The sequence below is a fragment of the Opisthocomus hoazin genome, chromosome 2 (assembly GCF_030867145.1).
Source record: "Opisthocomus hoazin isolate bOpiHoa1 chromosome 2, bOpiHoa1.hap1, whole genome shotgun sequence".
Classification (NCBI taxonomy): Eukaryota; Metazoa; Chordata; class Aves; order Opisthocomiformes; family Opisthocomidae; genus Opisthocomus; species Opisthocomus hoazin.
Genome location: NC_134415.1, coordinates 53,902,686 through 53,917,964, shown reverse-complemented (window position 1 = coordinate 53,917,964; position 15,279 = coordinate 53,902,686). Strand labels below are relative to the sequence as shown.

Below are 15,279 nucleotides of genomic sequence, written 5' to 3'. Positions count from 1 at the left end.
GCTGTGTCATGTGACTCGAATACGCTCATGTGGCTTTCCCTAGGTGAGACGGAAGGAACGAAGGAAGGAATGGAAAATACGAAATGGATTTATTCTGCATGTCTCACTGAAAGGCATCTCTAGAGAGATAGGGTAAACTTTGGGTTTCTTGACTTTCCTCCTTCATTAAATCAGGTAATTCTGCTTGATTCAACTGAAAATTTCGTTCTGCACCTTTTCATTCTCTGCTGTCAAGCTGCTACCATGGGCCAAGAGACAATTTCGCCAAGCAGGAAAGGACCATCCACCACCGGGCTCTGCCTCTTCCTGATGCTGGGATGCAGACAGAGCCGCAGCAGGTTCTTAGGTGAGCTGGTAGCTACCATGGAAGGAGCACAGTGATGGAAGACGTCCATGCTTCTGAGCCAAGTGTTCCAAGATGGCAGTGTCAGAGATGGTTATGAAGCTGCCGTTTCTGCCGATGAGCACGAGTTAGGAGTTACCTGCACAGGTTTGGTTGCTGGGCACTGCACATTCCTGCGGTGGTGACAGAGTCCAGGCAGGCGGCAGCTCTGTGGAAGAGGGGCAGGAAAGCTGCACACGGACCACCAATAACCAAGACCATGGGGTAAAGAGCACCTCCTGAATCCACCAGTGCAACTTCAGGATCCCTCCGAAGGCAGCCCGAGGACCTGGCTGGGACAGGCCGCTAACCCAGCAGCGAGAGATCCTCTGGTTTGCCAAAGCCCAGCTGTAAGCACTCCCTGGGTTAAACAGAGAGGGAAGGCGGCCAGGTCCCCGCACCTCCTCCTGAATCCTCTTCACAGGGAAAGGGGAAAACCAAAACAAACACCTTGAGTCCTGCCTCCTTTGGTAACTCTTCCCACCCCTCTGCTCCACCTTCCTATGCCTTTCCTCTCTGCTTACTGCCTGGACAACCTCTATGACTGCAACACGTGGCACCTATGGTCGCGCATTTTCCTTCTCACCTACTGGCAACTAAGCTCACGCAGACCTCGTAACGAGCTCTGCGCTAATGACTTAACTTCTTGTGCTTCCTCCCTCGTTTAAGGGCAGCGCCTGTACTGGAAAAGGAAGGATTCGGCACAGAGGTTCAAGCCGCGTCAAAGCGCCATGCACAGCTCCACCGCAGCGTCCCGGTCCGGGCGGTAACGATTGCCAGATGGTTTCAGCACCGCCTCTCCCCGCAGTGGAGGCAGCTGAGCGGTGGGCTCCTGGCTGCCAGGGTAGTCTGGAATTTTCTAAGTCCCAGTTACTAGAAACTAATTTTTCAGTTTCATGCAACACTGTCATATCGATCAAACCCAACACTTGGCATGAGCTGTGTGTGCTGTAATATCGTGGCACAGCTACTCATTTTCAGATGTGTGTTTTTTTAATACTCAGCTCCATACAGCTTCTCTAAAAATATGCAAAAATGTTACACAGAACCTGGAAAGACTTCTATTCCACCCAGCATACCGAACTGACACAACATCCTACAGATTTTCAAGGAAAGTGCACAAGGAGTAAAAAAACACAGAAAAAACAAACCAAACAAACCCGAAAGGGATCACTGCTCAGTTGGCATTAAAAAGAATGTAAGTCGGTTTCAGACAATAGTTACTCTGGGTTTTGCTTTGTTTCTGTCAAAAATATATTTTAAAATTACACGGCCATTTGAAATATTCCTTTTGCTTTGAAGTGGGAAAGATAAAGCGCAGCACCTAGCAAAAAGTGTTTTAAAATAAACCAAATCGTGTTTGTTGTACATTCAAGTATTTTCTACAAGAAATTTATGCATGTAAAAGTCTGGAGACAAAAGAAAAGCATGTGTCACCTTTTCAACAAAAAGGCTGCAAAATCTCAGTTTTATGTAAATAAGCAGACACGGCTTCCAAGGCTTTAAAACCAGGGAATGCTGAAAACGTCTATAGTTCCTCAACTCAAGTGTTGCTCCTGGGCAATGCTATAATATTCATTAAAGAATCCATTTATCAACAGATACCACATGTCAGAGTTTTGCAGCACAGTTTTCCTGACACTCCACTGAAAACCAAGCTTTAAAAAAATTAAAATGGAAAGCAATAATCCGAGATGCTTTTGCCTGCCATTTCACTCCACAATGGCTATTAGCAACTAAAAAAGCAAAGATTTACACTATATCCTTTCTGATAACGTCAAGCATTATGCTTTATTTTCCAAATCATTAGCATGCACAAGAATGACCTCATGGTGAACAGATGCACTTGGATATGGCAGTGATTAGATCAGTCCTCTCAGCAGTCAAGTGTGCCCATTTCAATTAACCCTTTGAAGCACTAACTGCAAGTCTGCGCTGCTGAAAGGCAGGTTTGTAGGTTCTCTTGAAAGTAGAAATCTACACTAGTAAGTATAAAACCCTCAAATAGAAATCTTTCCCTGGTGGAAAAGTTCTCTCTTTTCCTTTCTAGAATATCCAACTCCATCCATCTTCTAAGGGTTAACACAAGTCTGGCTTCTGAGCTTAAATAAAAAAAAAAACCAAGCCACCAACAAATGCTTTTTAGTCAGCAGAGGTAATTAAAGTTGGAACGCTTTTGTATCTGTTTGTGCCTGTTTCATTTTTACAATTTTTTTTTAAAGAACACACAAGTATTTTGTTGAATAACTGTTTTTCTTTTTTGGCTGAGGGAGTAAGAACAGAAAAAGATAGCAGCTTAAAACCCCGTCCTCTAAAACCAGAGAAATCTGCAGAGGGAAAGGATAAGAATAATTCAATAGTGTTGGATTACTGAGGATTTCCTGGGCTGACTCTCATACCCAGCCTAATTAAAATACAGCATGTAATGTACCAGTTTAACAACAAAGGACCGTATTCTCATCTTTTGTTCCTAATCTGCACATCCCCTAAATGAGTTCAGGGATGTCCATTCTGCCTACCAGGCTGCATTTTCAACGTTTTAAGATACACAGGGCTATCTGTGATACATCTGGGGAGTTTAAGGCTCTGCTGCTGAAAACAGCAGAAGAGGTCAGCTGGACGATTTTCGAGCGTAAGATGTAGCACCTGCGAGACTGTTTGTGATATGGGCATACTTCACGAAACCCACATCCCACCTGAATCTGGGGGATGCATCCCTAGAGGCAGTATCAGAAAAACATCTAGTTCAAATAAATAGATCATAGTTAATAATACAACAATAATGCATGTCATTACTAGCTACATATTCGATTCATTTAATGGTCTCAATTTGCTTCTTACACTGTGTTAAACTACTAAAACCAATCTTTATTTTAATAAAAAGTGTACTTACGGACCCTTCTATTCTGCGCATGTATACACAGCAATGACAAGATTACAGTTAGGTGGTATTAAGAATAAGATCAGAGGAGAATTAATCTTAAATTCACCTGAAAAGTTTAAGCTAGGCAGGGTTAGCAGTATCAGCTGGCTTATTACTTGAGAAGGGGAAACACAGACCTGTGTCAGCTCCATACATTTATTGCTCCGTGATTCATTTTTTCTGTTTCAGAACAGAAATTCCCCGTTTTATAGGAAGAAAAATGCCATCCGTCTTGCTTAGCGGCAGACAGCTGATTTTGCAGGCATAGATAAGGTGAATCTAAGCTTGGAGGAGGTCTAACTGCCCGTGACACGGGGAAAACACAGACCTGCCGCCGTTCACAGCCCAAGACCGTCCTGCTTGCCCCCAGCTGTGCCCATGCCGACAGGGGAACTGGCGGCTCCAGAATAGTTTTTCGTCTCTTCCTAATCATTAACAGGCCTGACTAGATGGCTGCAAACTTTGTCAAATTGCACCCAAGCAGGTTCTTTATTTATTTCCGGGCGCTGCCAGTACATTTGTAGTACCCTGCCAACCTAAGCCACGATAAACGTGGAAATGGGCAAGGCTGAGGCAGATGCTCGTGATCCGCGTGCCGCTCCACACAAGGCTCCCTGCTTGTGGGACGGGGACTTGCCCCAGCGGCAGCGGCCGCCTGTGGCTGGCGACAGCGGCTGCGTTGCGAGGTTTACATTCAGCCTCCTCGCTGATTGCCAGGATGACATTTGATGGAAAATCCATCCTAACGGCAACAGCTGACACATCTCTTGGTAGTATTTGACTAAATACGCAAGTAAATCAGGAGGTAACGTGAGGAGACTCTCCGAAGCAAAGATTCTGATGCCGGAAGTCCTGACCAGCCTCCAGTTTCTTTGTGAGCGTGAAATAAATTCTGATGTTCGGAAGTCTGAAAATCAGGACCTGACTGTGGCAGGTTTTACTCTTAAAAAAAAAAAAAAAAATCATGAAATCATAAAAACACATTCAAGTACTAACGATTTAATAATGTTCTGAAAAACTTAAGTAGATATTAGGAAATATTTTAGCTATTTTTGGCATACAAAATATATCACAGACTTTAGAAAGTACGACTACGGTATTATCAAATGAATCTGTCCTTGCTTGTTGAACTAAATTTGTATATAAGATCATTGTGTGCTGTAAGAAGAACATGAAAACTAAACATAAATATGCCTAGAACAGAACTTTAAAAATATATCAATCTATCTACATTTTTATTTGCTGATACGTCAACAGATAAATGAGTCAAAGTGCTAACAACACTGGGCATGAAATCTACATTTCTATTGAAACTGGTAATTTTTTTTGTCTCAGACTTTTGGCAGAGTGTATAAAAGAATTTAATTCACAGCTGTTCTACTTTTTAATGTAGAAAACATTAATCAAAGCTTTAAGTTATAAGCTTTTCTAATGTTGTTTAGTATTCCAGTTCAACAAAGATCAATAGAGGCCATCCCTGTGTTTCTTGACGCCTCTCCAGGAAGCAGAGGCGCGATTATGTAAATAGCACCGGTTCCCCTTTACTTCTGCCAGCTTGCTTATCTCCAAAGCCTTCTGCCTGCTGCTACTGGCGACCAATGCAAGGACATGCATATACCTCTTATCTCCTAACAAAGCTCTGAAAGCTCGAGGATTGGAGCCAGTAACGTTAAACAATGATGCACAGCTGATTTTATTTGTAAGTGATTTATTTTCGTAAATTTAATTTCTTCCTTCAATTTTTCAGTTTAGATGGAAGATATTTGCTAACAAGTCAGGCTAAAGAGAAATAGAGCAGATGTCCTGCAACATTTATACAGGTTTGACATAATCTATTAAACAATCCGAAAGAGTAGCAGGGAATAATTAGAAAGTGCCAGTTTCACCCAATGAGAGTAAAAAAGGGATTAAGGGATCCTTGTTAAGGAGTCCAACGCACGGTGACCATATACTTTTTGGAGGCTGGAAAAACAAATCTTGAGGGTGCTAGAAATCAGCATTTCAGAGTCAAAGCTTCCTGTCAGGAGACATTTATTTAAACTCAATCAAAACAGCAAAGTAGCGCTTTGCTACTTATTTCACTGACTGCATGCTAACTTAAAATCTTGATAGGGCACGTAAGGAATAAATTCAGAGAGTTCAGCATTACACTTTCAGCTTTCAGGAGGGCTGATGAATGATGATCAGCATTAATGTGTGTGTATATACATAGACATACGCACGTACGTATGTATATCCACATATACATTAAAAAACCCCCAAAGAGGTTCCAGGCCAGGTGTGGGAAGGAAGCTTGAAATGTGCTCATCTGTATTTAAGGGAAACGTTAGCGTACTGCACGCTGCTATGATTTTCTAACAGAACACCATTCTTACATTTCTTTTGCATTAATCCCTGACCCTGGTATCTCAGCAGCATAATCCCCATTTAGCATTAGTAGCAACGGCTTCTACTGTGAGGAACTATTTTTCGATAAGTAAGCACCAATTCAGGCATAGCTTTTGAACAACATATTCCCAGCTCAGCAAGAAACCCACACTCCTGAATGAACCAGAGCACATTACTAAGAGAAAGTTCATTAACCTTGCTAGATTCGGGGGTTAACAGGATAGCTGAAGAAAGGAGCAGAGTGAATAGCTCTGATGCAAAACAAATTAAAATGAATGTCATCATTCCTTTTGATATTCATTAGTTGATTCAGGGGAAGAATGGTCTTCTTAAATTTGCAAGCATTTATCTACAAAAAACAGGTGTACATCTGCTGCTCAAGTGCTTCTTAGTGCTAAAGAGAAGAATAACGTGCAGAGACTCACCAGTTCCACCGAGGGAGTAGCTGGGAGAGGGAGAAAAGACCTGAGCGGCAAAATCCTCAAATGTCATTACTTCTTTATGGTTCTGGATTATTGCTTCGAGATACAGAGCTCTTTCCTCATAACTGCAAGGACCAGGTTAAGGAAATGTGTGCGCAGAATTAAATGCTATTACACAATGACCACGAACACCAGCACTTCAGATCCACAGTGACACTAGCCAGGCTGTACACGGGCGCGGAGAAGAGGGGACCAAAATCGCCCAATGCTGCTTACCGGTCCTGAGTGCAAGCAACAAGGCGCAAACACACTTAATGGCTTGAAATTAAGGGTAACACCTTTTAGCTTCACGAATGAAAAGCAGTGACTCAGTAGATCCGACAGATTGCTGAAGTGACTGAGGGCAGAAGCAAATCCCCCAGACTGCAGGCTTTTTCAAACCGAAACCCAACTTTCACAGCCAAGCTGTGGCAATACAGAAAGTTCCTGGTGCACAATGTTCCTATTACAATGACCCTGTCAGACTAGAAAAATGATTAGATTGGAGAAACAAGCTGCAGGACAGAGGAGAAAAACCCCACATATTTCTTTCATCACTGTATTTCTTAACAGAAATAAATCATAATAAACACAATTCCTGAAAGTGTGCAGTTTATATTTAAGGCAGGTGCTAGAAGGTGTACTCTTAAGCATCCTAAATAAATGCTGTACATTGGAAAAATTCACCCCACAACTTGCAGCCATTATATTCTGCATAATGCAGACAACAAAGCAATCTAAAATCAAGACTATCGCCTTTTAATTAAAACTCGGCAACCTGGAACACACAGCATTCAAATGTGTAATCAAAAACCAGTCACCAATAAAACTTACAAGCGTAACAAGCTGAAGCAACTTTCCAGCTGTCTTAATAGGACCCCTGCTTGCGGCAGCTTTTCACAGCGGAGAAAGCAAATCTTTTCCTTTTGTGTGCAGCTTCTGTTTTCTCAGAAGGTGAATCATACACTTCCAATAACAGGATAACGCCTGAAACAAATCTACAATGGGCTGAAGAACCTCACGTATGACTTTATGAATTAATGCTCGCAGGAGCCAGTATGACATCTCATTCTCCGTTTCCTCATTTAAAACAAAAGTTTTCAGATCCTCATTGTGTTTCTGTTACGGGGAAATGCATTCTAACTCTGCAAGACCGTTATGTGGGAGCAAAGGCCAGTTTAAATTTAGAAATTAGGAGTAGTGAGAATAACGCTGGTGGCAACGTAATGCAGGTGAGGGTGTTTAAAATTGAGAAGCACTACTGATTAACACTGAAGTGCCATTCGTGACTTTCATTACATGAACAAAACCACTCTGAAAGAGTATTTTAAAAAAAATTAGTCGGAGTAAAGCAGTACTTAAAAATAGGGCATGACGGTCTAGCGTTCTGCCTCAAAGGGAATAAGCAAAGCACATCTTAATTGTATGCAGGTTCGTAAAGGCACGGTGGTAAAAAAGGAAAAAGAAGAAAAAAGAATTTTGCTTTTAAAGCTAGCAGAGGACGACTGATATGCGATGAATCTTCTTATAAACTTCCCGTGGAAGCCTGAAGAAAGAAAATCAATACGTAGCATTTCAGAGTTTGCACCTGCTGACAGCGTTATTTGCTTAGTTTTTCTCTCTCTTCTCCCTAAGCCCAGGAGAACGCATTCCTGATAGCGCAAGCATTAGCCCGCCTGCGTTTGGGGCTGCCTCCCTATTATGGGCTGAACTCCTGATGACTCTTGTTAATGAATAGGCTGCCAAACTTCCTAGGAGAGGAGGCACACGCCTGGGCCCTATTCTAAAGGGACTGACGGATGCCATTCACTTCTCATTATGAAGATGCTTATGCCGTGGCGCGCTCGGCTGTTGCCAGGGCTGTGTGGAGCGCGCGGCCGGGCGAGCGCGGGCCCCGCTAACAGCGGGGCGCGGGGGCTGCGCGGCCGTCTGGCGAACAGCCCCTCCGACACGGAGCTGGCACGTGCTGGCGCAGCGGGAACAGACCCAGGCGTGACAAATTACTGAAAGGGCTCGGCTGAACTTGCGGCTGACGACCACCTGAGCCTGCGGGCCGGCCGGCAGCGCTCGATTCACGGCGCAGCCTTCCAGGCTGCGGTCTGCTTGTGGGCCCGCTTTAAACAAGGCAGGGAGACTATAAAGGCTTTTCATGCTACGCCTAATAATATCCTGCTGTTTAATGAAAGACCTTGCACATCTAACACACAGGCGTACAATGCGCAGAACAACTGCTAACACACCAGAAGTTTGTACCGATCTTGCTAAAAACTGCACGGAAAAAGAGAGCGAGGAGATTCTGACTAGGTTAGCTTTGCATCTCGTCAAATCCTTATTTATGAGATGGAAGATGCCCCTAACGGCACAAAAGACTGGAAAAAACCCACTCAGCCAAACAGCTGGGCAGCTACAGGAGAGGCATCTGAAAAATAACATACTGAGCTGAGTTGAAGCCAAGCCCCCGAGAGCTGGGCAGATCGATCAGCAGCTTTAGAGGCATACGAGGAAGATCCCAACTCAGCGCCGCTCCCGCAGATTCAAAAGCTGAAAGCAGTAGGTGCAGACACCGCAGCCTCGGTGAGGAGGACTGCTGCGTAAACCGGCTCCACTTCGCCACCACCCTTCTCAGCTCAGCACGCTCCTTGGGTCTCTCCCGGGCTCCCCGAAGCACCACTACCAGGAGCACCAGGCAGCACAGCGGCTCCTGCCACACGGGCAGCGAGCGAGACGCTCGCGCTGATTTTCACCTACGGCCAAACCTAAAAAGCATTACATCACTGCAGGAAAATTAAACTAAGCTCTGGGCTAGCTCTATTTTAATGCGTACACATATTAGGGAAAAGAGTTTGGATTCATGAAAAAAAGTCAACTGAAGTTTTGTTCAAGTTTTGGAATTCTAATGGAGGCATTAGGAACATATTAAACAAGCTTTACAGAACCCTCTGAAAAATGCCCCCAGCCTGGAAACGTAGGCCAAGAAAGCAGCATGACATCACGAATACCATCTGATCTCTCACACAAAATCTTTGCTCTGCAACTTAATCAAGTTGTGCTTCTCGTATGCAAACAAAAACACCGTTTTGCTGCTTAATTGTGTTTATGTCAGAATCTTCTGTAGGCATCATTATGTCAGTCATCTGTCAGATACCCCAGAGTCCCAAGTAACATATTTTGAGGATCCAAGAGAACATAACATACCCAAAGAATAATAATATGAGATACATGGCGGGGGGCAGAAGAGAAGACTCAGCATTTTGAGACCATTTGTACAGGAGCAATCTGAAACAGTAATTTTCAATTGCAGCCCCAAAAAGCTTCATGTTTATCTCCACGTAAGAACGCTTTCATCCTGATAATCACTAGTGCAATACTTGATCTGTCAAAACTGCAGCCCTTGTGAACGTCCTGTGCCTTCATCCTTAAGAACCAGTGATGCAATTTTACTTACTTACACGTTATACCGTTAAGCTGAATCTTTTTAATGTGAAATTTGCGTCACCTCTCTCCTGTGAGCTTTCAGCATAGGATATCTGACACAAAAACCCCCACGAATGCTAAGCCTCCTTGCATCATTTAGATCAAGCCGATTTGTGCAGAGTGCCATCGAAACTACTGCTTTTTAAAAAATGCAACACATATAGCAGCAAACTCCCATTCCTAGCTCACTGCCACGCTCTGGGTCGAGCAGGGCCAGGAGAAAGCCTGAAGTGCCTGGCTGGCTTTTCTGCAGAAGCCTCAAGGCTAGCTTGCTGAAGTGAAGCATGCAAATCATTTTCTGAAGACGGCCTGGCTGCAGAGAGGACGGGTTATGATCTTGAACCCTACCCCAGTGAAGAAGCTGGACAGCTGGCTTCCCTGATTAACTAAGCCCCCATTTATCTGAAGGTTTCGGGCGTCCCCTGAGATCTTCAGATAAATGGAGTTATACCAGACATTCAAAGGAGCTGATCAAAAGCAGCCTCTTTTAATATGTATGGCAATTTGACCCACCTCTTCAATGACTGCATTATTCTACATTTCGCTTCTACCAAGGCAAAACGCCAGAGCAAAATGTTTTCAATGGGCATAAAAGTTTTTATTTATTTCGTATATTAAATGATGTAGAGAACCATGACAAGGTCTGAGTTATTGACCATGAATATACATAACCGGGAGAGCAGGAATTTAGCTCCAATTTGAATACAGCAATCACATCTCAGTATTTGAATAGCATGAGCTTTTATAGCTGTTTTATCAGTTTATCAATTATTCTAATAGTTCAACCATACAATGTAAGCTGTTTGAAAAAAAACATCAAATGCTATAGATAGATTAACTATTTGCAATAAACCATGTCATCTCATTGCAAGCAATGGGATGCTCTTTGATGTTCTGTGGTGGTGAAACACATGCAGGACCTCCTTCCAGACGGAGAATCCAAAAGAAGATAAAAGGTAGAATTTTTGAAAATTCACCAAGAGATGCAGGTACCAGCCAATGCACGGCTCTGACCTACAAGCATCACTTCCGCATTTAACCTCTACAACGCAGAGCCAGTTTCAGACACACGGTTTAAAACATAAAGACTTTGAAAAGCCTTCAAAATCTTCGTCATCTGGGTTCTACAGGTGAACTAAGCCATCCTGGGGTCAAGATCCGTGCAACATTTCCCTCTCTGCACACACACACATTAAACCATAAGAACCTACATATTTAGAAGTGGGGGGAATATAGAAGATGATTATTCAAGCAGATCCTGAAGATTCAGAACTTTTGCGTCTTAACCTTAACTCTGTGCTGACCTCAAGCAAAAATATCAGCTACCCATCACTGCTGATGGTAATGGCCAGCAATTTCTTCCCCACACTATTTTTAGAAAATAAAAACATTTTTGTTTATATATACTCTCACCAATATATGGAAACAACCGTGTGTTTTGTTGGCACAGCACTCTTTTCATGCGAATAAAAGACAAAATTATTTGTGGGTTTGTGAACAGGCAAAGAGAGAATTGACTGGCTACTCTCCATGGCTCATTGTCTGTAGCGTGCCCATGCTAAGGGGCTCCAGTCCCAGGACTGGAACCCAACCGCTCGGGTCCATGGAGAGCACACACTGAAATGACTGTTCCTCTGGCCTCCAGGAAGCCTGCCAAGGAAGTTAATGTGGACTATTGGCATGAACCTATTGCAATTCCCATCTGTGATGCAAATCCCACCCTGAGAAGGGCTTTCGGGGCATCTGGCCAGTGGAGAAGCTGAAAGTATAGAGGTGGACAGCTCTTTCCAGCCCATCGGACATCAAGGCTCTCTACATGTCCACATGCCAACTCCTTCTTCCACCCAACTAGGGAGATTTGAAAAAACAGACTATAGTTCACTGCAACAAAGGGTGTTTCCCAAATCTACGCTAGAGCTTTCCAGCCTCACTGGTGCTTATACAGGTGATCACACAGGTAGCATGTGGACAAGAGAAGGAAAACCTGTTTTGCAAATAGCTGATTCCTTGGGCAGGCTCTAAGGCAGAAGAAATACAGGGCTGTGGTGAACTTCTATTTTAGTGATTGTCCTTTCAAGGTTTCAGTACCAAAAAACCATTGATAAGTCATTTCTGATGATTACACATATTTCAGTATCCTCTTAATTTGCATCACAAGAACCAAAGATGGTTCCACAAAAAGGGCTTGCTCCTGACACCATGATAGCGGTTTTGAAAACAAACAAGAACATAAATGTTTGGGACTTACCAAAGTAGAATAAAGCAGGGACCATAAAATTGAGGTTAGCACAAATGTATGGGTAGATGACCTTTATGCACCTAATTGTCCTCCTTAAGCTCCGAACAGGACAAAGCTACTGTGCTTTTAAAGTGTTGTGATAGGCAATTTCAGTGTGAAACTCAATATGCTTAATTGGGCTTGCCATCATTTATGGTCTAGTGACCGTCACTACTGCATAAATTTAGCTGAAAACTTTTGGGGGAATTTTAGTAACGTATATCCTTCACTGAACAGAAGCAATTAAACTATACCTGCCAACAACTGCAGATTTATGTGCCTTTTTTAAACCATAGCATCTGAGATTAAAACTTTCAGAGTGAGGCATGTCTTAAATTGGTCAAAGTAACACATAAGACATATGTTAGACAAGCCTGACTCTGTACAACTGTTCGACATGAACCAACCGTTTTGTGCGAGAGGGGAGGGAGATGGGCTCCCCTGCCCCATGGTCAGCCCCCAAGAAGGCCATCTGTCTGTGCTGCAGCCGGGGGAGGCAGGGCTCGACGCTCTCCCTCAGCGGAGCGGGGCCAGCTAGTGCCAGGGCTGCTGTTCCTCCTCCTTATCCAGAATGGGCAGACGATCCTCTGCTGCCAAAACCAAGAGCTCATCCTCTCCGCAGCATAATTTTCCTCTGCTCTGCCACTCCTCTGTGGAGAATGGCACAGACAGGCAGCCGTCTTTCACTACAGTGTTGGGGGGACTCAAGGGGCTATTTCCAGTCACAGGGGATGGCTGGAGCCCAGAACACCCTGGTGTACAAGAGACGTGACTCTCACTGAAACCGACAGGTACGGAGAGGTTTTCAAACGGATTTCTTGTTTGTGGAACGTTTGCCCAGTGCCTCAGCACCGTGTCTGGAGCTCTGCCACCTCCCTCCCCCAAGTGGGGCCTGGGTCTCTGCACAGGATTACAAAAGAATCTCAGTCCTGACGGATGGAGATGGGGCTTCAGATACAGCCATAACACAGAATAAAAGTAACTTGTAACTGCTTCAAGTAACAAGGCAGACTGCTACGGCATTTCCCAACATGCGCTATACAATATATTTGTATCCTCACAGTCAGTCACCATTCACTTCTTTAAACAGGAAAGTGAAACCAAACAGCAACAAAACCACATTTCACATGGTCTCAAACCATCTCCGTGGAAATCGAGTAATGTTACAGCAAAATCATACCAAACATGCCCCGAGGCAAAAAGCTCCGGCTCCTGCTCTTCTGTGCAGAGCTCCACTCTGGCGCTTGCTTTTGGCTCCCGTTGCTTGTTAGGTAGCATGTTGCCCAAGGTGTGCTGCGAACCACCAGTCTGGCAGCAGCACTCGCCTGCCGCTCTGGGATATCAAGAATATGTGGCACATTAGTCATGCCAAGTGCTTCAGGGAAGAATTTTGCATTTGTTATGAATAAGGCAGAAAACAAGCTTTCATCTTAATTTACTACTCCTCCTCCTTGTGGGAAGCCCCTGTGAACAAATACACTGTACCTTTACAGACCCACCATTTCGTAGTAGGAGTGAAGGAATAATGGGTTACTTCCCTCATATAATACAATTCTGTCATTTAACGGTACTCATGTTTATCCCTATCTGAAGCTTTATGTATTCTAACGTACAGTACTTGTGATGACCTCCTGCCAGGTATTCCTATTTGTACAGATACCTGCTCTGTTGGAAAAAAAAAGTTAGAAATGCACCTCATCTCCTTTATTAGCTTTGTTCTCATTGAGATTGTTCCTAACACAGCAGAAACAAAACACTACAGCGGTGCGCAAACTAGCGGCAAAACTACCAAATGCGCGTGTGCCGAGAAGAATGGCGTTGTACATTTTGCATTGTACAGTCAGCACTCTGCATATCCAGGGTCCATTTAGCAGCTGTACTCCATGCTTCACCATACCGATAAGGCTGTGATTAAAACATTTCATTTGATTAAAATGATGACATAATTGCCTATTATCAGTTAATGCAGCAGAAGCCCTAACTGGTAAATCATTCCACAGGGCACACGAATATCCAACTACCAAGAAGCTATTGCAAGAACTATCTTTAATTCAGTTATACAAGTTTTTGGCCAGAAAATGAGGGGGGCACGATTCTCCCAATATACATTTTCTCTAGAAGTATCCACACGATTCCCTATCTAGTCGTGAGAGATGCCCTAAACGGACAGAAGCTGCTCAGGTCTAATTGAAAGTCACCTTCCCAGTGCCCCAGAGCAGAGAGATGTAGAGGTCCTCTCTCCTGAGGGTGGTGGGGTGAGTTATCTTCTGGCCACCTCCTCCAGCAAAGTACTTATTCACCCAGGGAAATAACCTGGAGGCTGCAAAATTAATGATGGGTGGGAGAGGCCCAGAGAGTGGAGGGTTGAGAAGATCTGCTGGTCTCCCCGAGGCAGCGGAGGCTGCAGGAAGAGATGGACCTTCAGAACAACCTCATTAAAAGCAGAGCCTGGGCATGCCTTGCCTTTGCCTACGCACTAAATGGGAATTTACGAAAGGCAGCTGACGTCATGCAGAGCCTCTGCTGTACACATCTAGAAGGAAAGCTGCCCGATGACTGCAGAAGACAAATCCCTAGGTTGTATTTTCAGACAGATCATTACAACACCGTAGCTGTCCCATTTTATCAGTGTATGTACAGCTGCCGATGCTCATGTTCTGCAATTATCTGGCTTGTTCCACAAACGGGGTGATCATCAAGGGATAAATAACTGGAGGAGAGGTCACATGTTACTGAGCAATGCTTCCCCCCGTGCTTTGTTGCAGTCTTAATTTTATTCAAACACTAACAAAATGCACCTATTTTAGTAATTCCACTAATGAGCTGTTACTTTTGGACATCTTAGAAAAAGGGCAAAGGTACGAAGGTTCAATTATTTATCATTTACTTATGCCTTCCAGTTCCTTCAAATTGGTTGCTTGAACACACACAGATAATATACTATCCTTGGTCTACTATTGTTAGCCACATACCAGGAATACTACCCCCTTTTACTTTTATTATCCTCTTTGTTACAGCATATGTGTGTTACAGGGAAGAGGAGGCTTCTTTTGAAAGCTTGAGTATTTTTCCACTGAAATAGTATTCTAATAATTTTTTGTTAGTGAACAGCAGCAGTAGGATTTTCAGAACTGTTAGAAGTCGCCCACACCACCCTTTAGGAGGGATGGTTAAACTCCTGACAGCTTTTATCAGGCAAATCTTGAGAACTTTTGAAAACCTCAACCCTGTAATAACAGCAATAAAGACCAACTAATACAAAGCCAGATGCAAGACCGTGAATCGATATCCTTCCCCAACACGCAATCACTTCAGAGTATCACTCAAGTGGCTGCAGAAAGGACGGCTTACAAAGATAGATGCGGTACTGCAT

At 43.7% G+C, this 15,279-nt stretch overlaps 1 protein-coding gene across 7 annotated transcripts in view; it reads right to left on the bottom strand.

The window, feature by feature from the left end:
- The window catches only part of RALGAPA2 (Ral GTPase activating protein catalytic subunit alpha 2), a 138,266-nt gene that overhangs the window by 10,023 nt on the left and 112,964 nt on the right, over positions 1-15,279 (bottom strand). For 5 of the 7 annotated variants that reach the window (XM_075413686.1, XM_075413682.1, XM_075413681.1 and 2 more), the window contains one exon: positions 6,119-6,240. The exons of 1 other annotated variant lie outside the window; for it this stretch is intronic. In XM_075413686.1, the coding sequence (XP_075269801.1) occupies positions 6,119-6,240 (122 nt within the window). Of the gene's footprint in view, positions 1-3,274; positions 4,248-6,118; positions 6,241-15,279 lie in introns of those variants that run through there. One more of the 7 variants, XM_075413683.1, reaches the window with a different exon arrangement.